Source organism: Haliotis rubra, unplaced genomic scaffold (assembly GCF_003918875.1).
Source record: "Haliotis rubra isolate DU_JTF1 unplaced genomic scaffold, ASM391887v1 Scf503, whole genome shotgun sequence".
NCBI classification, from domain to species: Eukaryota; Metazoa; Mollusca; class Gastropoda; order Lepetellida; family Haliotidae; genus Haliotis; species Haliotis rubra.
Genome location: NW_025767195.1, coordinates 510,543 through 536,717, shown reverse-complemented (window position 1 = coordinate 536,717; position 26,175 = coordinate 510,543). Strand labels below are relative to the sequence as shown.

Genomic DNA, 26,175 nt, shown 5'->3' with positions numbered 1-26,175 from the left:
CGTTCTGAAACATTATCAATGAACCTAGAATCGCTGAGAATGTTTTGGAAAATACGCAAAGCGCCAAAGTGAATTTTCAACCAAATTACATAGTGTTTATAAAATCACGTCACATGTATGTCGGTTATGTTTCGATCCATAAAATTCAACACCATCTTCCTGACACGAATCCCTGAATTCCTCACACAGTTCAAAATAAACTGACAAATGGACTTTGTCACCAATAATGGCGTGTTTCAGTGAAATCTAACGAAATATATCGACGATATGAGATGCCGCGCTGTGAAAGAATACTTGTTTGAAATGTATACAAAGCCAATCTCAGATTTTACACTGTGTATCCGTTCGCCTACTTGTTACATACAATTGCTCATTAGTTTTAGAACATGCATGGAGAAGGTATCGTAGCAAGCGATAGTAAAATAAAACAGGTGTATTCCAATGATTTCTAGATTCATCACAACATATTATAGTTTTTGAAAGCATGACGCCATAACTGATGCAAACTCACACACAACGATGACGGTAGTTCTCTAAATTTCTGACTATTTCCCTTGGTCACAATGAAAACAAAAAGAAAATAACAACCAGCAGACTGACAGAATTTTCGGACTACTTACATGTCACATTTATGCATATACGTTGCTTGAAACAACGAAAATATCTCGTACTCGTACTCGTGTCAGTGAACACGCCATTTTGAAAAAGTCGCTTCCCAATAGTGATGTCATACGGACGTCAACATTGTTATACATATTTGGTATTTTCATTGAGGCGAGGTTATGAATGAAAATACATGCAATCAATCCGTCCTGCTGCTTACATTTTCTGCTCTGTAATGCTTCTTCGTATTTTCACAAACTTTTTGTCACGTGATTAATATCAGTATTATTATCTTTTGATTTGGGACTAGACAGGAGACCAGTTGAAAATCAAGTGGCACCAATTACGTCATAATCAAAGGGCGGTAACTCTGGCCTGTTTAGCTCGGCAAACAAATACCTCATATTGGCATAACATTTCAGCACTTATTTTGAGGGTTATACTTACATTGTAAGAAAAATGAGTGTATATTTTCAAACATTGGTATTAACTAGTTTAAACAGTTCACTTTGATTCACATAAGAATAAATGTGATTTATTCGTGTACACTTCCCCTTTAATACCATCAGCAAGTTTAGCAGCTATTCACAGCAACTTAGTTCAGTCTGTGGTCCAAGGTGCCCCAGCTGCTATTATTAGTTGCTCCTCTTCCAATGTTCAAGTTCCTGGCAGAGGAGAGTGGCCCAGGGACTGTAATATGTGTTACAGAGTTGTGTCCCTTGTTCTCCCAAACCTGAGAAGATTGGCTTAGATCCATGTTTGGTGGCAGCATGCCCAGGCTCGTAGGTTTACCAAAGTGGTAAATATTATATACCTGGATCACTTTGGGCTTTTTATCCCCCGCAACGCGTTTTGCGGGGGGTATTAAAATGGACTCCGTCCGTCCGTCCGTCCGACCGTCCATGCACATTTGTCTTTTCCGGAGCAGAACTCTAAAACCGTTCAATATTTCTTCACCAAACTTGGCACATACATGGATCTGGTGGTGTTGTGGTGCCTTTTGGTAGTTTTGGAATTCTGAATAAAATATTTTTGGCGTTTCCATGGCACAAGTTCGACTTAGACTGAAATTGGTGGTAGCGCTCTTTTCCGGAGCAGAACTCTAAAACTGTTCAATATGTCTTCACCAAACTTGGCACATAGATAGATCTGGTGGTGTAGTGGTGCCTTTTGGTAGTTTTGGAATTCTGAATAAAATATTTTTGGGGTTTCCATGGCACAAGTTCGACTTAGACTGAAATTGGTGGTAGTGCTCTTTTCGAGCAGAACTCTAAAACCGTTCAATATGTCTTCACCAAACTTGGCACATAGATAGATCTGGTGGTGTAGTGGTGCCTTTGGTAGTTTTGGAATTCTGAATTAAAATATTTTGGCGTTTCCATGGCAACAAGTTCCATGAAATTGGTGGTAGCTCTTTTCCTCGACAAACTGTAAAACCGTTCACCAAACATGGCACATAGATTGATCTTAGAGTTGTGTGGTGCCTTTGGTAGAAATGAATAAAATATTTTTTGGCGTTTCCATGTGCTCTTGGTGGTAGTGCTCTTTTTCGAGCAGAACTCTAAAACCGTTCAATATGTCTAATTTTGGAATTCTGAATTAAAATATTTTTGGCATTTCCATGGCAACAAGTTCGACTCACCAAACTTTGGTAGTTTTGGAATTCTGAATAAAATATTTTTTGGCACATAGAGCAGAACTCTAAAACTGGTTGGCACATAGATAGTCTGGTGGTGTAGTGGTGCCTTTTGGTAATTTTGGAATTCTGAATTAAAATATTTTTGGCATTTCCATGGCAACAAGTTCGACTTAGCCTGAAATTGGTGGTAGTGCTCTTTTCCGGAGCAGAACTCTAAAACCGTTCAATATGTCGTCACCAAACATGGCACATAGATTGATCTGGTGGTGTACTGGTGCCTTTTGGTAGTTTTGGAATTCTGAATAAAATATTTTTGGCATTTCCATGGCAACAAGTTTGACTTACACTGAAATTGGTGATAGTGAACCTTTCTGGAGCAGAACTTTTAAACCCTTTCAATACTCTCCTTCCACCTTTCTATGTACACACCTAAATATTTGACATAATCATAACTCGTAGACATAATCATGAAGAGTATTTTGCCATTGCGGGGGATATTGATGACTTTGTCTTCTTGTTGAACATGTTTTGCTGACATGCTGGGAAATACGTGCATTCACTCATAATTAGTCTTCAGTAACCCATGCATCACTATATCTAAGAACTGACAGCAAAAAATATTTTTTATGACAAAAGTTTAAAGAACTTCCATATTCATTCATAAATATGGATAATTTAACTGTTGTTACTCAGACAACACTTACTCTTATTGTGCTAACTGTCATAAAACAACTTTCATTCACTCACTTGAAAAGTACAATAGTTATCACCCAAAATTCAAATTTCTTTTTATGAGAAAAGTTATTGAACTTCCATATACATGTTGTTTCATAAATATGTATAATTTCACTATGGTTACATAGAGACCCTCCACACTGCACATTCCACAATGCACATGACTGCACAAGTCAGCACCAATATGAAACCTTATTACCTGTTAATGTGTCAATATGAAACCTTATTACCTGTTAATGTGTCAATATGAAACCTTATTACCTGTTAATGTGTCAATATGAAACCTTATTACCTGTTAAAGTGTCAAATATGAAACCTTACTACCTGTTAATGTGTCAATATGAAACCTTATTACCTGTTAATGTGTGAATGTCTTCACATAATAATGCTGATATCTGCAATTAGAAATAAATTCACAGAATTATGCAATCTTCAGTAAAGATTTCACCCTTGCAAATCTAGACAAGTATTTGTTCCAAACAACATATCCTAAGAGGTGATTCCATTGAATGGATGGTCACATGACCTTGTTGATGTTGTGGCAACATGCCCCTACATTGAGAATTATTTGAATATATATTACTGATCCAGATTGATTATTATGTGGCCTCATATTGCTGAAATATTGCTGATTGAGGCCTCAAATATCAAAAACACGCATAAGTATAAGTTACCAATTTTCAAATGATTCCTTGTGAAAGTAGAAGTGAAAATGATGATTTTGATTATTACGATGACCTGCTTAGACCAGGTCACTGTGGTGTTGGTCTGAAGCCAGCTTGATTATGTGGTTGATAGACACTGACATGTCAAAGTGTGACAGGATGCCCTATATTCTTTAGAAAACACGGCCCCAGCCCGATGGCGATGGCATACAAACAGAACCAACAGCTGATGTCTGCCTACAAGGCCAGGCTGTCCCGGATACAGAAGGGTCAGGCAGCGAGTATGGCCTCAATGCTGGTAGGTCACTCATTCTTAGCTCACCTGAATGAAAGTCGAGTGAGTGTATGTCATTCTTGTTTATGTAGTATGTGGCACGCGGGATGCATCCTTCATTGCCTTTCATGAACATCTTTCTCCTTGGACACCATTAGACCAATGAAACTAAAACTTCACATGTTTAGTACTAGAGATGGGTGATGATACCGGTTAACTGGTATATTGCAATTCAAACTTCACAATTCGATTTATTGCAGTACACTTTTCACGAACCGGTTCACCCGAAAAGATCGGCAATTCCCTGACCTTGATCGGTATTTCTCGTGAAATACAAAAATACTAATAAGGGACCGTTCATAATTTATGGCCAGGGGGGGAAGTGATGATTTTTATGGAGAAGCATGTACAATTTGAATGACAAACACATACACACACACACACACACACACACAAGTTTATGTACAAAGTAAGTGACCCCCCTCCCAATAGTTTTTAAGCATAATTTTAAAATATGTTTATGTACAAAATTGCTTTCCCCGAAACATTCAAAATTGATGACCCCACTTCAAACCAAACCAAATGGGTCTCTCTCACACAAAATTGATGTTTTTTTGAGAATGTTTATTGGTCATATCATTGCATATGCGTGACTTTTAAAGCATGTAAATAAATAAAAATATATTGGTACCGGCACTCATTGTAGGGATAAACCAACCAATATGGTGGATGCCGCTGCAGATGCTTTTTCTCGAGTTCAAAAACTTTAGAGCGAAGTCTTCAATTTGGAAACAATTTTCAATTGATCTCTTGTACAATCACATCTGAGTCCTGACAGTGGCCAGTGGCATTGTTTCAATAGAAAGGTAGCAGTAATTTCATTACCTTAACCCATGTGCTATACTTTCACTATATATTGCAATACGCCAACACATATCAAATTATATCGCAAAATACTTATCACATAAGATTACGTATTCTTTGAGCGGTCGTCACGGTGACACAGATGACTGTGTGTATCCCAATGCTGCTGCTCATAGTATCAATCACTGGATTGTCTGGATCACACTCAGTTATTCATAGATTGCTGTCATATGGCTGACAGTGTATAAAACATAGCCCATCCCACCGACCAAAGGACTATTAAATAAATAAAGCTGTCATTTGGTCGGGGGACATATTTGAAAAAATAAACTTAACTTGTTTTGAACTTCGTCTTATCTATTATTATCCCCCGCCGTGCGTTTATCGCAAAGCGGGGGATATAGTATTAGGCTCTGTCCGTCTGTCCCATACATCCGTACGTACGTATGAATTGGAATATCTTAAGAACCATTGACTAGATTCTTTTCATACTTGGTACCTAGGTTCATCACAGTATAAGAAAGGTCTCAGTCAGGTTTGGTGACCTTGACCTTCATTTCAAGGTCACAAGGGGACTTTGACTCTTTACCCTTGTCAGCAAGATACCTCAAGAACCAATCACTGGATTTTCTTCACATTTGACACCAAACTTCATCTGTGGAATGCACAGGGCCCAATGGATTTTGGTGACCTTCACGTAATTTTCAAGGTCACGACGACACTTTGAAGATTTCAACATGCTAGCCTGCATATTAAGCTTGTCAGGGAGATATCTCAAGAACTATTTGACACCAGGCTTTATAAAGGGAAGTTGCACGTAATTTTCAAGATCACAGCGACACTTTGAAGATTTCAGTATGTTAAGATTGTCAGCAAGATATCTCAAGAACGGTTCACTGAATTTTCTTCATAGACTTTCAAGACTTCTCTTGATTTTTTTTGATAAACAATTTCTCTATTACTATGTTTTTGCATATTTCATACACCATGACATGCATGTCAAGGTCAAAGTGAATATTTGTGTGTTTGAACAGCTACAGAACAAGATATCAAGAGAGGTTGACTGGTCCTGTTTTTTGTTGACATTGAACTTCATCTTAAATTACGACCTTCACTATCATTACTCTTTAAGTTTGATCTGATAATTTGCGGCCGGGTATTATGTCACCTTAGTGACAACTGCTTGTTTTTTCATTGTTTTAGTTTTTTTGTACTGGCTGTGTTTGTTCAGGATTGGTCACTTTTTTGCACAGCCAGTCCTTGGACAGGCCATATTTCAAAACTATTTTATACACTGTGTGTGGTGTGGGTAGGTGTTGTTGGCCAAGGAACATGCCAGGAACCTATGATTGTGGATTGATTCCTGCTTCTAGCATGGTTATGTCAGTCTGGTGATGAAGCAAAAATAGCAAGTATGACACCGAATGGATATAGGTTTGAACATAAGCCACGCCCATCACGTGGTGGAGGAATCGCTGTTGTGTACAGAGACAATCTTAAATTGAAATTCAATCAACCACAAAATATGGACTCTAAGTCTTTTGAGTGTATGGAATTCACTGTTACGCATGATCAGACAGCAACACATGCTTGTGTTATTTGTCGTCCCCCTCCCTCAAGAAAAAATAAGTTAACACCTGCTATGTTTCTTGATGAATTCTCATCACTGCTTGACCATATATCAGTTGCAAAAGGGAGATTACTGGTTATGGGAGACCTGAACTTTCATTATGACGATCAGAGTGATCCAGACACGTCAAAAATGATGACTCTTCTGCGATCCTATGGACTGGTCCAGCATGTCAGTGAGCCAACCCATAAGTGTCAACATATTCTCGACTGGGTCCTCAGCTCAGAGACGGAGCCTCTTATTCAGTCTACTACAGTGACTGATATGCAACTTTCTGACCATCACTTGATAACGATGTGTTTGGATACCAGCCGACCTAAACCTCCTAGCAAAGTCATAAAATGCAGAAATTTGAAGAAAATCAACATGCAAGCATTTAGAAATGACCTTTCACACTCTCCCCTTCTGTTACAACCAGCATCTAATGTTGAAGACCTTGTTGACATGTATAACAAGGTGCTCAGTGAACTGTTAGACAAACATGCGCCTGAAGTGACAAAGAGTGTTCCATACAGACCAGATACACCTTGGCTATATACGGATGATGTGAAGACTGCAAAATCTGCAAGTAGGAAAGCTGAGCGCAAGTGGAGAAAAACTAAACTTGAAGTCTTTCGCCAGATATATGTCTCTGCCAGGAATGCTTCCAATAAGACAGTTAGACAAGCAAAACGCACATATATGAATGCTAAAATCGAGGAAAGTACATCTGATCCCAAGGCACTGTATAAACTTATGTTCTCCCTGATGGGTAGAAAGACTGATCCATCCTTGCCTTCTGGTGACGTAACCTTGGAAATAGCAGAACGTTTTTCAACCTATTTCTGCGACAAGATCGAGGCGATTCGTCACCAGTTTGATGACGTCACCGAGGACAACGATCCTGTCATGTTTCAGAATAATCGTTTATCTGTTTTTCAACTGTTCTCAGAAGCCGAAACTCTGAAGTTGATTAGAAGATCTAAACCAACTACTTGTCCCTTAGATCCCCTTCCTACGACGCTGATTATCGACAACATTGACATCTTCCTTCCAGTTGTGACATCATTGGTCAACCTCAGTTTAGCCAATGGAATCATGCCAAACTCTTTGAAAACTGCACTTGTCAAACCTCTCTTGAAAAAACCTGGCCTAGACTGTGATGTATTGAAGAACTATCGTCCGGTTTCCAACCTTCCATACATTTCAAAACTCATTGAAAGAGCTGTGTGCCAACGCGTCTATCAGAACACCTGTCTTTGTATGATCTTCATGAGCCCTACCAATCTGCGTACCGACCAAATCACAGCACTGAGACGGCCTTGCTCTATGTCATGAATGAACTGCAATCTGGAATTGACAAAGGCAATGCAGCCCTCCTGGTTTTGCTAGATCTTAGCGCAGCCTTTGACACCATCGACCACAGCAGTCTCCTGTCCCGCTCTTCAAGTTGAGATCGGTATCGATGGAACTGCACTTGCTTGGTTCAAATCATATCTGGAAAATAGGCATCAATCAATCCATCTCAACGGGTATCTTCATCAGCTTTAAGCTTAGATGGGCGCTCCTCAAGGTTCAGTGCTTTCGGACCGGTGTTATTTACCCTCTACATTTGACAATTGGGTGAAATCATTGGAAACTATGATCTTCCGAAGCACTTCTATGCTGACGATTCCCAGATCATCAACATCTTCAGACCGGATCCTTCCTCAGCATCAGTAGCTCACACTAAGATCAGTCAGTGCTACTCAGACATTAAACATTGGATGACCGCAAATAAACTGAAGTTGAATGACGAGAAAACAGAGGCACTCCTAACCGGACCTGTGAGTCGAACACGAAAAACACAGCTTGACAGCATCACAGTTGGAGCAACGCCGATTCCTCTTGCCAGCTCAGCCAGGAACCTTGGAGTCACGTTTGACTCCCAGCTAACTATGGAGGTCCATGTCAGCAATATCTGCAGAACTTGCTTTTTCATCCTAAGGAACATCAGTTGTATCAGAAAACACCGTACCACCAGTGCTACTATAACCCTCATTATCTCTCTCGTCATCTCACGTCTTGATTACTGTAACTGCCTCTTGATTAACGCTCCCAAATCTCTGATCAACAGACTTCAGCATGTTCAAAACACAGCCGCAAGAATTGCATCCCTTACCCCCAGACAGGCACACACCACTCCATTACTCAAATCTCTTCATTGGCTTCCTGTTCATTTCCTGTATCAAGTTCAAGCTCCTGTCCCTGACCTTCCAATGTATCTCCGGATCAGCTCCAGTCTATCTCTGCAACCTTCTTCAGACATACCAACCTGCTCGGACTCTCAGATCCCAGACCAAGTCTCTCCTTGTTGTCCCAAATACAAACACTGTCCGCTACGGTCACAGATCATTTGCGTATGCCGCAGCAACTGAGTGGAATAATCTGCCCCAAGAACTCAAAGACTCTCAAACGTTGTCATCCTTTAAATCCTTACTAAAAACTGTCCTCTTTCGCCAAGCTTTCTCTGACTTTCCCTAATATCAAACCATGTTTGTGCGCTTTGAGCATCCTTATGTTTGGAATTAGCGCTATATAAATGCACTATTATTATTATTTATTATTATTATTATGTTCCAAACCTGTGTTCATTAGTTTCACGAAAGTGGTAACATATGGGATTTACATCATTTTCTGTGACCAAGATATAATAATGAATCATGGACCCAAGATATCTGGATTTATTGACCGATCTGTTATGAGAAATGTAAGGACCCAGATATCTTCTGGAACATACCAACCAAGACCAAGGAACATGTGGAAGAAATAGCTGGAATGAACGAACAAAGATAATTTCCAGAACCAAGATATTATTTTGTTTTTCTTTGCTTGTTGTTTAATACCGCACTCAGCAATTTACCAGCTCTATGACAGCATTATGTAAATAATTAAGTTTGGAGTACACAATCCAGCGATTGACTTCATAAGCATCAGGGCGTAGGGGTAGCCTAGTGGTTAAAGCGTTGGCTCGTCACGCCAAAGACCCGGGTTCAAATCCCCACATGGGTACATTGTGTGAAGCCCATTTCTGGTGTCCCCTGCCGTGATGTAGCTGTATTATTGCTAAAAGCGGAGTAAAACAGCAACTCAGTCAGTCAGTCATAAGCATCAGTCCATGCATCTTGGATATGGAGTCATGCATCAACCAAGATGGCGAGTCTGACCACCCAATTCCATTACTCACTTCTTACCACAAGTATGGGTTGCTGAACACCCAGTCTAATATGGATCTTCACAAGTTGATTTTGCATTCAACATATATGCTAAAATATTGTCCTTAATGAATAGACCAACAAATGATCTGGAATGTGATTTCCTTCCAGAGCCTGACTGTCCAGAGGAAGATGGCGGAGAACCTTGCCATAGCCAGGATCCATGAGGAGGCTGTATCCTTTCTTGTGTCACACAGCATGTCTCTCTACTTCCTGTGTAAACAAGCACCTGTCACTACCTCCACAGGACTGAAAAACATTGAATTGGCAGTCTACTTGTTTTCCCCACAGAATAATGATTTTGTCTGGTAAAATATGTCTGTAGTGCAATTGATAAGTAACACTTGAAAAGCTTGTGTGTACACTTGTATAGTTGTGGACTGTAACTTTTGCATGTGGAGCCCCCAATGAGATCAATTTGAAATCACATTATAACTTCCACAAGGCCTTAATTTGATGACTTTTCACCATGATATGGCTGCATCAATAATGATAGTCCCTGACACTATAATGGCCCAGTGGATTTTCCTAATTGCACATCAGCCTTGGCCAATTTGGCATCTTGTTTTCTTAAAGATGCCACTAGATGTTAGAGGGGAAAATAGAAAATGAGTGTCAAAAGGGTTCCTAAATAGTTCATTATCCTCAAAGAACACAGCCAGAACTTTTTAAATATAGGATCACATTATGATGAGTACACAGCTGATGCATCCATGCTAGAAATGTCAGTGATGGTTCTCAAGTTAGGTTCTATGTATCATGATATTGTTTCACAGGTTGACTTTTTAGGGTACCATTTTTTGGAGATCTTTAAATGGCAGTTTAAGAGCAGGTGTAGCAGTGAAGACAGATTTGACTTATGGATTAGAAATTCTTCATTCACCTGTTTGATGTAGGTACTAGCCTTTTCTCTGGAACATTGCATTGAGAGAAGTCAACTCATTGTTTACATGGTTATGTTTTGAAAGGTGAGGTGAGGTGAAATTGGGTTTAACGTCGTGCTTGAGAATATTTCGCTCATATGACGACGTGCATGCATGTGTATGTGTATGTGCGGCTGCTTGTACTAGCCCAGACTTAAGCTGGTTTTATAGTGCTAGCCCATTGAGATACCATGCCGCAGTGAAGCAGTGAATACCCCACTCAGACACATTATACTGATTGCGAGCCGACCAGTCCTTGTACCCATTAATGCTGAGCGCCAGGCAGGGACCAACAAGTACCATATTTTAACGTCTTTTGGTATGACGCGGTCGGGGATCGAACCCGCGACCTTCCGCTCTTCTGTTTTGAAAGGACAAGAAGAACACTGTTTTTACTAACACTTTCCTAATTTTCAATTAGTGTTGAATAATCATTAATGATTAACAAAATGCTCAGTTCAGTGTCAAATTACAGCAGTCTTTTCCACGTCTGACATTGAGTTTAGTGAGTAGTTGTAATTACAGTAGTATATGTTTATTTAGAGTTTCATGTAACAGTCACGTAAAATATACATATGATATTACATAACAGAGACCCCAGCTCTTGAATAATACACTCAAGACATAAAAGGGGTTTTCAGGGCATCTAAGGTCAAACCTAGGTGAAACGTGGCCAAACTCTTCGATCAGATACAATTACCACAACATACAATGATGTACTGAGGAACATGGTCATTACCGTAATTAAATTGCAAATAATACCATAACCCAGCTAGTAGCAAACTCAATGATAACTTATTGTCACTTGATTAGAATTTTACAAAAAGTATTTGGACTTTTTCTGAGTCCCTGTGGACGCTCTAACAAATTTTGTTGTGGCCATTGTCAATTTTTATGTGTATGGGACACAGAAATTTGCGTCCTGTAAATCCCTGGATTTGTCTGGAATACTGAAAAAAAGTGACATAAAAAACATAATTGTGTAATACTCCAAGCATGCAGACCCATTGAAACAACACTTACTATGGTTGAGTGCACCTCTAATCTCAAACCTATCCTTGCGGACATAGTGATGGTTTTTTCAAATTTGAATGACAAAGTCGTTTTTACACATATATATTCTTTCTCTATCATAATCTTTTAACAAAATGTTTGACATTAATTGAAATTGTGGAAATCTATTTACAAAATCATATTGCATATGACATGTATTTCTGTGTAAGTTTTAGCTCAAGTTTTAAATCAAATCTCAACACAAGTTCTTATTTCATAAAGAATAAGGACTATTTTTATGGATATACAACTTCTTTATTCTGTATAGGTGACGTTTCGACATAGATTCTAATGTCGTTGTCAAGCAAGTGGTGACATCAGAATCTATGTTGAAACGATGCCCGTGAAATAGTCCTCATTCTTCATCTCCTCAACTTCTAGAATGCCAAGCAAATAATTCTTATTTAATAGTTCTGCAGTTTTCATATCTTCAGCTTCATGAGGCAAATGTAGGTCGCCTTTGTACTGTTGATGATTTAAGTGTTTATGAGGTCACTTTCTACTTCAGCAATTTAAGTGACCTACAGAACTGACGGACTCGTAGAGTACTCATTATTCAGTTTCCATTGTGCTTTTTGAATGTTGTACGGTTTGAGGGTGTGTGTTGACCCAGTTCAGGATGTTGACTCAAAGGATTAATACAATCCTTTAATTAACAGACAGGCAATTAACATGTCAACTAGTTATCTGAACTGATCACCATGGTGAAACAGTTTGAAGCCGAGATGTAATGCTAATCAGTTTCACAGCATGTTATGCAACAGATATTGAGCAATACAAACAGGTTCTGGATTTGCTGAAATATTCAGTTTACATAAATTATTCATTATTAGGTTTGACACTTAAAAAATTGCCAGACTTATTTGTTTATAACTTGCACTTTAAAACAATCTAGTGACAATCAAAACAGGTAAAACAATTAAGCATGAAACCTTTTTACTATTTTTATGCTTTCTAACTATATGCCTATCATAAGTTACAAAGAAATTGTTATCCATAAGAAGTTTCATATATTCATGTATTCACACTTCTAAATGCATAGTAGAGACATTAACCTGTTAGTTGGCACCATTTACACCAATTATTCCTTTTTCTTAAAAAGGCGATATATTGTCATAGCTGTCAGGTGTGCTGTTGATGATATAGTTGCTGTGGGATGTGGATGGGTGCGAGGTGTGCTGTTGATGATATAGTTGCTATGAGATGTGGATGGGTGTGAGGTGTCAAGGAAACTGCTCCTGATTAACCCCATCCAAAATGATCCTAAAGAATGTTTATGTTCTGGTGTGGAGTAATAACTGCTTCAACAACAGCACACCTGACAGATACGACTGTTTATCACGTGGGTGTTGCCTTTTTTAGACAATGGCTGTAAAAACTGCTGTCTGATGTGTGGTGTATCACTGTCACTATGATTGCATGTAGTCGTTATGTCTCCTGCCCACGATGATCTTTCAAAAAATTATGAAAAAGTTCCTAAATATTGGGGAAAATATGTGAGTATTTTGAAATTTACTTTACTCAGACTTGAGTCCTCTGGGGTTGATGAGCTGGTGACAGGGACAACTGAACCTTACGTAATGACCTTTTTGCACCAGACAAAATATGGGGTTTTCTGCTTCTCAATAAAAATTACATATACCATTAAAAAAAGTAGGGGATATGCCATTGAGCAAGCATACCACTAGCCAATGCCAATGGATATGACTATGAGAAAAAGTAATATATATCCATAAAGATGAAACATTTCCAAAGGAATGGAATAAATTGTCACATTTTCCGTTAATTTCTCTTTATCATCTGTTTCCTCCTTGGCTTCATCGTTTGCAGTTTATTAATCTTGTAAATCCAATATCCCCTACTTTTTTAAATGGTATATAATGCTTGAGTTTTGATATTGATGATTTGGAATGTCATTGTAACAGAATTATTCTGGGTCTGATGAAATTATTTTATATTACTTCATAAAATTTCATAACATGAACAGTAAGTCATTTAATCACTGTCTCTGCAGTCATCCGAGTCACTGCTCCAAGCCAGTTCCTCTGCATTCTGTTTTCCATCTAAAGTCTGTGTTCTTTGAGCAGCAAGATATTAACATAATTAAATTTGGTATAAATATGGATTTGCAGTTTCAGGTTGCACCAGGGGCGGTGGGGTAGCCTAGTGGTTAAAGCGTTGTCTCGTCACGCCGAAGACCAGGGTTCGATTCCCCACATGGGCACAATGTGTTAAGCCCATTTCTGGTGTCCCCTGCCGTGATATTGCTGGAATATTGCTAAAAGCGGCGTAAAACTAAACTCACTCACTCACTCACTCAGGTTGCACCACTGCAAATTCTAAATACTTAAATTGTGTTTTGTGTTATCATTTTCAGTATTATTGCTGAGGCTCTGTGTTAAATTGTGGTTCAGTCCTTATTTGCTCCCTAAAGGCTGAGTACCAGGGAGGCGGTGGGGTTGCCTAGTGGTTAAAGCGTTTATTCATCACACCGAAGAGCTGGGTTCGATTCCCCACATGGGTACAGTGTGTGAAGAGCATTTCTGATGGTCCCTGCTGTGATATTGCTGGAATATTCCTGAAAAAGCGGAGTAAAACTAAACTCACTCACTCACTCACTCACTCACTCACTCACTCACTCACTCACTCACTCACTCACTCACTCACTCACTCACTACCAGGCAGGGTGACAACAAGTGGATGTTGTTTGGTATGAACTGACCAACCTTCAGCTCTCCCAGCTGATCCATGCCCATGAAGATCATGAGTTAGAATTGATCTTCAGTAACCAGTGTGCAAAATAGCCATTGGCCCGCTAGTCCCGTGGCTAGTAAAAATCCAGTCAGGCCAGAAAATCTCCACAGTCACTGGCCCAACTGGCTAATGAATTTTCAAGGGGTCATTTTGTAAATATATCACTCTCTCCGACTTGTTAAGGTTTAATACACTTTTAAATCATGCAAGATTATGCCTTGATTAAAAATATCGAGATTGATAATAATTTCAATTCTAACCCTAGTATATAAGAAATGCTAAATGTCAAGTTGAGCTGTTTTTCCTGACAGTATACTAGCTTGCCAAAAAGATGAACGAGAGACAGAGCAGACTTGAGGAGCAGGCTCAAAGGTGAGTCCCTGTCTACGTCCTCTTACTGTTGCCTTGTTTCATGTATAATCAACCCTGCTGCACACCTGCCTACATCATTGTTAGAAAGGAAAGTGTGCTTTCCCAGTCACTATTGTGTTAAGTTGTTGTCCTAGACTTTCAAAACCTGTATATAAGAAATGCTTAACATTGTTAAGCAAATTCCTGTAACCTTTTGACCCCTGGGGATCTGCTTAATATGACAATGTGAATGGGTGACACTGAAGGTCAAGGTAACTCTGACCTGCTGCGTGTATAGAAGCTTGTATCCACAAAATTTAATTATGTGAGTTTGTGAAGTAAAAACGTTGGATCTGACTTCATTAACTTTTGGTGACCTTTGTGTAAGGACAAGGTCATTGGTAGTCACTCGGTGGAACCAGATTTAAACCTGTAACATACGTTATATTTGGGATTACACTTTCTTAGTAAAGTACAAATTCTAGTACTTTTGTTGGGTTGAGTCCCATCCGGGATTCGAACCCACACCCTCAGAGTCAGGCACCTAATCGCCAGCACACAAAGTCAGACGCCTAGACCGCTCAGCCACCGCGGCTTCCACAAAAATGGAAGTCGGACAACTGGTAGTCTAGACTGCGCACTTTGTGTACCCCACTGATAAGTGTTAATTGGCACGGCTCCCACGGATTTAAACCAATGGACATGCTGGTATTTTGTGTTCAGCAGAGTAAAGTTATGATGTAATCTATATATGTAACTTGTAAACAGATGAATAGCAGTTGTATGTATTAGATGATTGTGTTATTTGTCATGGTTACTATAGAGGTCTCATGCACTTGTGGAATGACTTGGAAACATTGTTGTGAAAGTGGTGATTTCACTTCATATTTGCGTTGCCATTTAAATGGAACAACTTGAAATGTTCTTTCATATGATTGGCAAAGATATAAAGTCATGGTCACTTGTATGTATGGACATTCATTTTAGAATGCTGACAGCAAATCAGTCAGTGGTTATAAACCTGTTAAGTAACTTAGTATTTTGTGTCAGAAAGTGTTTTTACCTTCAAATTTTCAAACCTGCATTGGTTAGCACAGATTATGACAACTTCTTAATACTCCACTCCCCTAACTTTAGTGAGGTACAGCATATAAAATGTCTCATTATTGTTGGGACTGTATTCTTTTGATTGACATACCTTAAAATCAGTTAATTAAGGTGAGCTGAAAATTCTTCCTTGAAATGTGACATTACACATTTTGCCATAAGAATTTTCTTGATGCCAGAATCTCTTTAACAAACACAAAACAGTCTCTGATAGGACTCAAAATAGCAAAAGTACTGATGTTCTGAATCTCTTATTTACTGTAAAAGTGTAATCCCAATATAACGTGTGTTGTAAATGTCACAAATATTATTGATATGTTCAGAAGTCATTTATTCCAACAAGCTGCCCTTAGAACATTTTCAAGTTATTAGATTCAGTCAGTTGCAAGTACAGGCACTTTTAGTGGTTTTACAAAGCGTGACCATGACCGGGTGACCATGAGTGTCAGCCACTTTGTGCGTTGATGCATAACCTGGGTGCTGTTTATGTTCTCTTTAACCTCTTGTTAACATTCCCGTAATCAACCAGACCAGTTGTCAGCCAAGGTCAGGGGTAGTGGTGGAAGTTCGATACTGCACTGTTGTCTCTCTTGTACAGAAAAGTAAAGTAATGGAGACTGAAGTAATGAATCATAAGTGTTCATTGTAGATAGTCCACAGGAAATTACTCAAATTCAGGTGATTTTCATCGCAGTAGTTTACTGTAGGAGGCTGTACAAGGTGACAACTGACATGCATCGTGACGTCAGTTACATTGTGACGTAATGCAAAAAGTGCACATTATCGTCTGATAAAGTACTGTCAGCGCTTTTGATCTTTCACCGAAGCATCTTAGCTACAGCTGCTAGTTAAATGTTTTATTTATGACTATGAGCATAAATGTTTGTGATAGACAATGTATTTTTCATACAAGTATTGTATATTTTGGTAAAAATTAATTTGGTGAAATCAGTGTGTCCTTAAATTGACTCGTGTGTTTTATTAGAGAATCGACTAGTGTTTTAGTGAAGAGAACTAGTTAATGTCATTTATTAGAGAATTGACTTGTATGTATTCTTGATAGAATTGACTAGTGTTTTTTATTGAAGAGAATTGACTAGTGTTTTATTGAAGAGTACTAGCTAGTGTCATTTTTGAGAGAATTGACTTGTATGTATTCTTGATAGAATTGACTAGTGTTTTTTATTGAAGAGAATTTTCTAGTGTTTTATTGAAGAGTACTAGCTAGTGTCATTTTTGAGAGAATTGACTAGTATGTATTCTTGTTTTTTATTGAAGAGAAATTACTAGGGTTTTATTGAAGAGAATTTACAAGTGTCTCATTGAAGAGAATTGTCCAGTGTGTTTTCTTGAAGAGAATTGTGATTGATACAGGCCAGTGTTTATGCGAGGGAAGTGACGTATGCATGTGTCTGTGTGCAGGCGTTTTACAGCTCCCACAGGGATGTCACAAGAGGAGCAGGAGCAGAGGCAGATATACAAGAAGATTCTGGAGTATGAGCAGGATGCTGTAAGTACACACGGTTGCTTAGAGACACACCTCTTTGTGAATATTGGACCGCCTCTGTGGTGTAGTGGTTAGAACGTCCACCCAGAGAGCGGAAGGTCGTGGGTTCGATCCCCGACCGCGTCATACCAAAAGACGTTAAAATATGGTACTTGTTGGTCCCTGCCTGTCGCTCGGCATTAATGGGTAACAAAGGACTGGTCGGCTCGCAGTCAGTATAATGTGTCTGAGTGGGGTATCCATGCTTCACTGCGGCATGGTATCTCAGTGGGCTAGCACTATAAAACCAGCTTAAGTCTGGGCTAGTACAAGCAGCCGCACATACACACACACGTGCATGCACGTCGTCATATGAGCGAAATATTCTCAAGCACAGCGTTAAATCCAATTTCACCTCACCTCAACTTTGCGAATATTGAATCATGTATAAAGCATTCGTAACGTTACAACCTGTCGTAATTCCATAGTTTACCACAGGCTTATGAATGGCGTGGCGCTACGAACCCTTTGTGGATCGGGACCCTGGACCTAATTCAGATAGTATTCCGTAACTGATCAGTCCATTCCCAGACCAATAACTGAGGTCACAGTTGATAGCTGTATTAAGCAAGGATCACTCACTCTCTATAAAATAATGATTTGAAGTATATAAATAAGAGGCATGCATCTACTCTACAAAGGGACTATTTCATATTTCAAAATATGATAGGTTTATCTCCTGAATAGCTCACTCCTAATCATTCAGATCACCATAAACAGCTACAAGATTGTTCTGTTTGATTGGCATTGTAGAAGTTGGTGAGTAATAAGAAAGGAAGATACTATATGGATAACAACTTCTATATTATATATCATGCAACATTTCGGTATAGACTCTTATACTGTTGTCAAGCAAGAATGTCTTGCTTCACAGCGGTATAAGAATCTATACCGAAACGTTGCATCATATGTAATAAAGAAGTTGTTATCCATATAGTATCTTACTTTGTTGTTACAAGATTGCTGATGTGTCATTTGGCTCTGGAATACCCAGAAAAGCATCAAGGGCAGATGGACATGTTATGGTTCAAGCCCTTCGGAACCGATTCACAACTGCCTGTGCCCAGTTGCCACAAGCTGCATGGGAAGTCTGTCTTCCACATGCTCTAGGCTGTTGTGTTTGGGCGTTTGAATCAAACATGGTGCTGCTGTGTTTCAGCACACTTGTTTTTCGCTGTTTTTAACAATGTTTCATTTCACTCAAACTCAACAAATACTGAATCAGTTGATTCACTGCATGTTCCAACATGTCGTTTAAAATGCCCATTAAGCACACAAAAAGTTGCATTTACCTTAGAGTATAAATGACCTCACCATGTCTCAGTTTATATATGACTATCAAACTTTAGGGTGTTCCCATATCTTCTGTTTGTAGTATATGTTTGTATGCAGGAAAATGTTTTCATCTCAGTATTAAGGAATGGAAGCCTTCATAAGTATTTCAGTGCACACAATATTCTGTTGACAGAAATGGCTGGTTGATTGGAGAGAGAAACTCCAGAGTAACCCTGAGGACGAGATCGTTATCAACCAGTTGATACAGGAGATACTCAGGTGTGTATGAACCAGGTGATACAGGGGGTACTCAGGTGTGTATGAACCAGGTGATACAGGAGGTACTCAGGTGTGTATGAACCAGGTGTGTGGAGACTCTCAGGTGTGTATGAACCAGGTGATACGGGGGGTACTCATGCAGGTGTGTATGAACCAGGTGATACAGGGGGTACTCATGCAGGTGTGTATGAACCAGGTGATACTAGAGATACTCAGGTGTGTATGAACCAGGTGATACAAGAGATACTCAGGTGTGTATGAACCAGGTGATACTAGAGATACTCAGGTGTGTATGAACCAGGTGATACAGGAGATACTCAGGTGTGTATGAACCAGGTGATATAGGAGATACTCAGGTGTGTATGAACCAGGTGATAAGGAGATACTCAGGTGTGTATGAACCAGGTGATATAGGAGATACTAGGAGATACTCAGGTGTGTATGAACCAGGTGATATAGGAGATACTCAGGTGTGTGTAGGTGAACCAGGTGATGAACAGGTGATACTCAGGTGTGTATGAACAGGTGATGGTATGAACCAGGTGATAGGTCAGGTGTGTATGAACCAGGTGATACTAGGAGATACTCAGGTGTGTATGAACCAGGTGATACAGGAGATACTCAGGTGTGAACCAGGTGATACTAGAGATACTCAGGTGTGTATGAACCAGGTGATACAGGAGATACTCAGGTGTGTATGAACCAGGTGATACAGGAGATACTCAGGTGTGTATGAACCAGGTGATACAGGAGATACTCAGGTGTGTATGAACCAGGTGATACAGGAGATACTCAGGTGTGTATGAACCAGGTGATAAAGAGATACTCAGGTGTGTATGAACCAGGTGATACTAGAGATACTCAGGTGTATGAACCAGTGTGTGAACCATGATACTAGAGATACTCAGGTGTGTATGAACCAGGTGATACTAGAGATACTCAGGTGTGTATGAACCAGGTGATACTAGAGATACTCAGGTGTGTATGAACCAGGTGATACAGGAGATACTCAGGTGTGTATGAACCAGGTGATACAGGATATACTCAGGTGTGTATGAACCAGGTGATACAGGGGGTACTCAGGTGTGTATGAACCAGGTGATACTGGGGGTACTCAGGTGTGTATGAACCAGATGATACCAGAGACAATCAGGTGTGTATGAACCAGGTGATACAGGATATACTCAGGTGAGTATGAACCAGGTGATACAGAAGGTACTCAGGTGTGTATGAACCAGGTGATACAAGAGACTCAGGTGTATACCAGGTGATACAGGAGATCTCAGGTGTGTATGAACCAGGTGATACAGGAGATACTCAGGTGTGTATGAACCAGGTGATACTGGGGGTACTCGGGTGTGTACCAGATGATACCAGGTGACAATCAGGTGCGTATGAACCAGGTGATACAGGATATACTCAGGTGCGTATGAACCAGGTGATACAGAAGCTACTCAGGTGTGTATGAACCAGGTGATACAGAGGGTACTCAGGTGTGTATGAACCAGGTGATACAGGATATACTCAGGTGTGTATGAACCAGGTGATACAGGATATACTCCGGTGTGTATGAACCAGGTGATATAGGATATACTCAGGTGTGTATGAACCAGGTGATACAGGAGATATACCTGATACTCATGTTTGTATGGACCAGGTGATAGTGGAAAGGCACCATTATGGATTGGGTTGCCAGAATTATTGACTTGCTTGTGCTTGTATTGTAACCCGATCATTGCGTATTGATCCATTGTCAGTTATGTTCATGTTGTACAGCTGGGATAATGCTGGGAGTGTTTTTGTCCAACAACAAACAAATACAAAGATAAGCAGAGTTGTTTCCCTTGGCAGTTCCAGGATCTGCTTGTCCGGAGTTTTCAAATCACATAATTCACAATGATTATGATCCTGGGTTTGTCAGTTCTATACCTGTGTCCTTTGGTCTCACCAGAAAAGATTTCTAAAAAAATCCTGTCACACCATAAGGGATAAAACGGAAAAACTGTTAAGAGTTACATTCTCATTTTGACTTGTTTTCAGGTGTTCAGATCACCCACTGACTCAACTCTTAAAGACGTATCAGTATAAGATCTATGAGAGACTCTACCCCTTAGTGTCAAGCAAGATGATGAAACTGAAGGACATTACTGTGCCGCTTCCTGTGTATCTTTACCCTGTTGATGAGATATCTGATGGAGGGAGTAGCAAGGAACAGCCTTCAGAGACAGGTGCTTCTGGGAGTGTAACGGAACAGCCAGGAAGTGTTCAGGAATACCACAGTGGTGATTTCAATAACTCGAATAGTGGTGAGAATTTAGTTATTACTTCAATGGATTCTAGTCAGGAGGGTTTTGATGAAGACAAACAAGAAGTGGCTAAGGGTGATAAGACGTTTGAAAATAATAATACAGTGCCACAAAGTGAAGTGAAATCTAGTCATGAACATTCAGATGATGTAAGCTGTGATACTGTAACTGAAGAAGCTAAAATTGTGTCAGAAGCAGACTTGGTGAATGAGGATGAAGAGATTTCTGATGAAATGAGGAGAATTCTGTGAAAGAAATGGACGATATTTACGAAAAATCAAAAGAAGATATCAAAACTGCTATTACAAAAGGGAACCAGTTAGAAAAACAGCTGACTATTGAAAATGAAAAAGCTAAAAGGATACTCCAAAGAGTTTCTGAATATGAGAAATACAATGAGGAAAACATGGATGATTTGTTTGACGAAGAAGGTGATGATGACGTTATTGAAGGTGATCCACCAGAGACAAATATTTCCTACGATCCACAAATACCATCACGGTGCATCCAAGACAATGGGTCTTCTGAAAGCACAGACTATAGGTTCTCAAGAGGTATTCCGAAATCGTTATCCATGGACTCTGGTTCAAGTATGCCAACACCAGACGACAGTTCAATGAAATCATCCCAATCTGTGGACTCCTTATCCAACCCTGAAATGACCAAACTGGCAGAGGAGGCATACAACAGACATCTCAGTGGTATTTCACAGGATGTGCACAGCTTCATGGAGAAGCTATTAGTCATGTTCACAATTGCATATGAGCACCTTGACTCACCCACAGGCAGGGATCAGTGCTATGCTTCATTAGAGGAGCCCTTCTTCAAACCCATATGGAAATACCTGCTTGCTCTCTTCAGGTAGGGTGTTTTGATAAATTGTTTCGAGTTTAATCAAACACTGCAGACTGATATATTAGTACCAAAGACAAACTGGGACAGAATTTGTAGACCTACTTAAGACCACTGCACAGGGAAAGAAACGTTTCAAAATTTCCTACCACACCACCTGACCAGTGAGTGGACAATCATTTGTGGACCTGTCTGTACTTCACTGGTCCAAAATGACATTCGTACTGACTGACTGACTGAGTTTGGTTTTACGCCGCTTTTAGCAATATTCCAGCAACATCACGGCGGGGAACACCAGAAATGGGCTTCACACATTGTACCCATGTGGGGATTCGAACCCCGGTCTTCGGCGTGACGATGGAACGCTTTAACCACTAGGCTACCCCACCGCCCCTGACATTCGTAGATTTACTTAACTATTAATACAAATTTCACTGGCCACCAGGACCACTGCTAACTTATCATGTTGTGGTCCTGATGAATTTTTACTAGCCGGGGACCACAGCGTCAGCGTAAATTTCGCACACTTATTACACAGACGTTTTTGTTCTAAATGGAATGCAGTTGTGTTGTTTGAAGCAGAGTTTAACTGGTTTATTCTGGTTTTTGCAGAAGTGAAAATTTTGGCCTATGTTGGACCTTTTCAGTTTGACCATATTGACCATGCTCTTTAATTCATTCAAAAAGCATTTACTGGAATTTTAAACATCATTTCCCCATATGGTAAACATGATCTCACACTGTAATCATCATCTCTTTGCAGGGTAAACTTCTCCCTCATTTCTAGAATCAAACTCATTGCATTCAAACTCATTGTCATAAACAATGTTGCTTGGATAGAAGTTTCTTGACACGTGAAGGATTGGGTAGGAACCCATCCTTGTAAGAGGTGACTGATCGGGATCAGATGGTTAGGTTCACTAACATGGTTGACACATGTCCGCATTGCATAGATCGATGCTTATGCTCTTGATCACTGGATTGTCTGACTCGATTATTTACAGACCGCTGCCATATAGCTGGAATATTGCTGTGTGCGGCATTAAACAACAAACCAACCAACCATCTCTTTTGTTGAATATCTTGCACCCATTGTGATGTAACGCACAAATGTTATGTTTAGTTTCATAAATCATGGTTCGATCCCCGACCGTGTCATACCCAAAAGATGTTTAAATATGGTACTTGCTGGTCCCTGCCTGGTGCTCGGCATTAATGGGTACAACAAGGACTGGTCGGCTCGGAGTCAGTATAATGTGTCTGAGTGGGGTATTCATGCTTCACTGCGGCATGGTATCTCAGTAGGCTAGCACTATAAAACCAGCTTCAGTCCGGGCTAGTACAAGCAGCCGCACATACACATACACACACATGCACGTTGTGATATGAGCGAAATATTCTCAAGCACAACGTTAAACCCAATTTCACCTCACCTCACCTCATAAATCATGGCGAAAATCCTAATTGTGATAGCTATTTTATTAGGTTAGCGAACAAACCTAAAGAAATCCAGCTGGCCTACAGAATGACTTCACAGAAAGGCTCTGAACCTAAAGACTTTGGTGTGTCAAAGAAGCTGTGGTTGGTGTCATCTGATGGCGAGAACAGGCTTCCATATGATCAGGCAGTGGTGGAGCTGAAGAAAGTGAAGGAGTACTACACCATGCTGAGCAAGCTGGAGTGTGTGGGTAGGTCCAGTCATTCTAGGCCCTCAGTAAATCATGCCTTCGAAGTTGTGAGACAAGAGTTGATATAGCTTAACTGAAATGCTGCCTTGATATTCTCATTCTGGGATAGAGCAGGGCCTAGATTTTCGAAGCGTTCTTAGCGCTAAGGTAGTCATAAGTTAATGTTAATGTATGTCACCTACGACTCTTTTAGTGCTAAGAGAGCTTCGAAAATCTAGACCCAGGTCCTCAGCATGCCTTATTGCTGACTGCTAAACCAAGATTCACTTGTCGGCCATGTTGTGTTCCAGTGCGTGTGTGTCGGGAGGTGTGTTCGTGTGTGGAGCAGTACTACCTCTCCAGTGAAGCAGACACCAACAGGAAGACACCGAGTGTGTAAGTTCAGAAACTTCAGGGTGTATCAGTCCTGGAATGTTTGCGATATTTCATTCAATCATTTGGAGGAATTCAGTGCAAAATATTTGTAATGATCATGCAAAAATCATAATACAGGTTCCTCTTTAGGTCATTTTTCATCCATACCTAGTTTCCAGGGCAACTGTATATTGCAGTTTTTGTGTGATGTGGGTTTTCTAAAGGTTGGATCACAAGGACATGGTGTCCTTGAAATTTTGTTAAATGATGTATAGGGACAGCTGTTCTGATAAATCCTTGTGTTACATTTTTACACAGGATAGAGTGAAAAATGCCCAAAAGTGCCAAAACAAAATGACACAAAATAAAAACACAAAAAAAAATTTATAATTTTTGTTCTGTAAGTTAATTTCATTGGATTCTTATTTATTGTTGATGAAATGAAATAATATGTTGTACAGAAAATATTATTTTGTGTTAAGTGGTGCTGATGACCTGCTCCCAATCCTGAGCTACGTTGTGGTGAGGTCCCAGATGCCACAGCTGGTCAGTGAATGTCAAGCAATGTCAGAGTTCATTCATGAAGGGTGAGTTTTGTAAAATGACAATCTGAACATACTTATAAGAACTTGCTCACACCAATACAGTTACTTGCTGAACTCAATCAACAAGATTACCTGTATCTACTCTTACTAAAACCATTAACCTTTATATTATCTGTATATACACTCATCAACACCATCAAAGACTAGATTACCTATATACCTACTTGTTCACACCTTCAATGACTAGGTTACCTGTATACGTACTTGTTCACACCTTCAATGACTAGGTTACCTGTATACGTACTTGTTCACACATCAAAGACTAGGTTACCTGTATACGTACTTGTTCACACCATCAAAGACTAGGTTACCTATATACCTACTTGTTCACACCTTCAATGACTAGGTAGGTTATACCTATACAATGACTAGGGTTTGTTCACACCTTCAATGACTAGGTTACCTGTATACCTACTTGTTCACACCTTCAATGACTAGGTTACCTGTATACCTACTTGTTCACACCTTCAATGTTTCAATGACTAGGTTACCTTGTTTACATATTTGTTCACACCTTCAAGACTAGGTTACCGCATTACCCATCAAAGACTAGATTACCTGCATTCTTGTTCACACCTTCAATGACTAGGTTACCTGTATACATACTTGTTCACACCTTCAATGACTAGGTTATCTGTATACCTATTCTTGTTCACACCTTCAATGACTAGATTACCTTTATACGTGCTTATAATCTACTCTTGTTGTTCACACCACACCATCAATGACTAGGTTACCTGTATACGTACTTGTTCACACCTTCAATGACTAGGTTACCTGTATACGTACTTGTTCACACCATCAAAGACTAGATTACCTATATACTTACTTGTTCACACCTTCAATGACTAGGTTACCGGTATACGTATTATTTTTCCTTATCCTGACTCATGCTCTTTTGCTTGTCTCCTTCCTCTTGCGAACATAGTGGAACACTTGTATCTCCCTAATTGAAGTTCCTTCAATGTAAAATCACTAATTAGTACACCACGAAGTTACCTCCGTTCCAATAAGCTGAACGAGGGCCACCTCTACCATGTGCCTCACTCTCTCCTTCTTCAGCCCAGTGAGCTGGATCGTGAGAGCATGCTGTGTCTCCGACACACTATATCCTTTGATTATATTTAGTTAGTTACCCCAGATAGACATCTATAGAGGTTTAGCTAGTATCTGCAACAATTATATATTTGATATTTAGTCGTGTTTCTACTGTTTATTCACGGGACGCCGTGTTGTTTCAGTGGATTACGTTGATAAAAATTCTGTACTGTTGCACATTACGTTTTTATTCTGCTGCTGATCCGCATTTAATATGCCCTAGCTGTACTAAGCGCCATGTTTCATGTTATTCACATTGCAGTTGCGGTACTAATTTATCCAATTCTGCCTTTAATAAATATTACTTTATGTTTGAGACGCCGCAGCAGATAGGTCAGCGC

At 39.7% G+C, this 26,175-nt stretch overlaps 1 protein-coding gene across 1 annotated transcript in view; it reads left to right on the top strand.

The window, feature by feature from the left end:
- Positions 1-26,175, top strand: part of LOC124291959 (VPS9 domain-containing protein 1-like) — a 43,394-nt gene that overhangs the window by 7,758 nt on the left and 9,461 nt on the right. Inside the window, 10 exon segments of the mRNA XM_046729043.1 lie at positions 3,820-3,940; positions 9,755-9,817; positions 14,693-14,745; positions 17,254-17,341; positions 18,846-18,931; positions 20,972-21,482; positions 21,485-22,098; positions 23,575-23,777; positions 24,068-24,152; positions 24,614-24,718. Coding sequence (XP_046584999.1) covers positions 3,820-3,940; positions 9,755-9,817; positions 14,693-14,745; positions 17,254-17,341; positions 18,846-18,931; positions 20,972-21,482; positions 21,485-22,098; positions 23,575-23,777; positions 24,068-24,152; positions 24,614-24,718 — 1,929 coding nt within the window.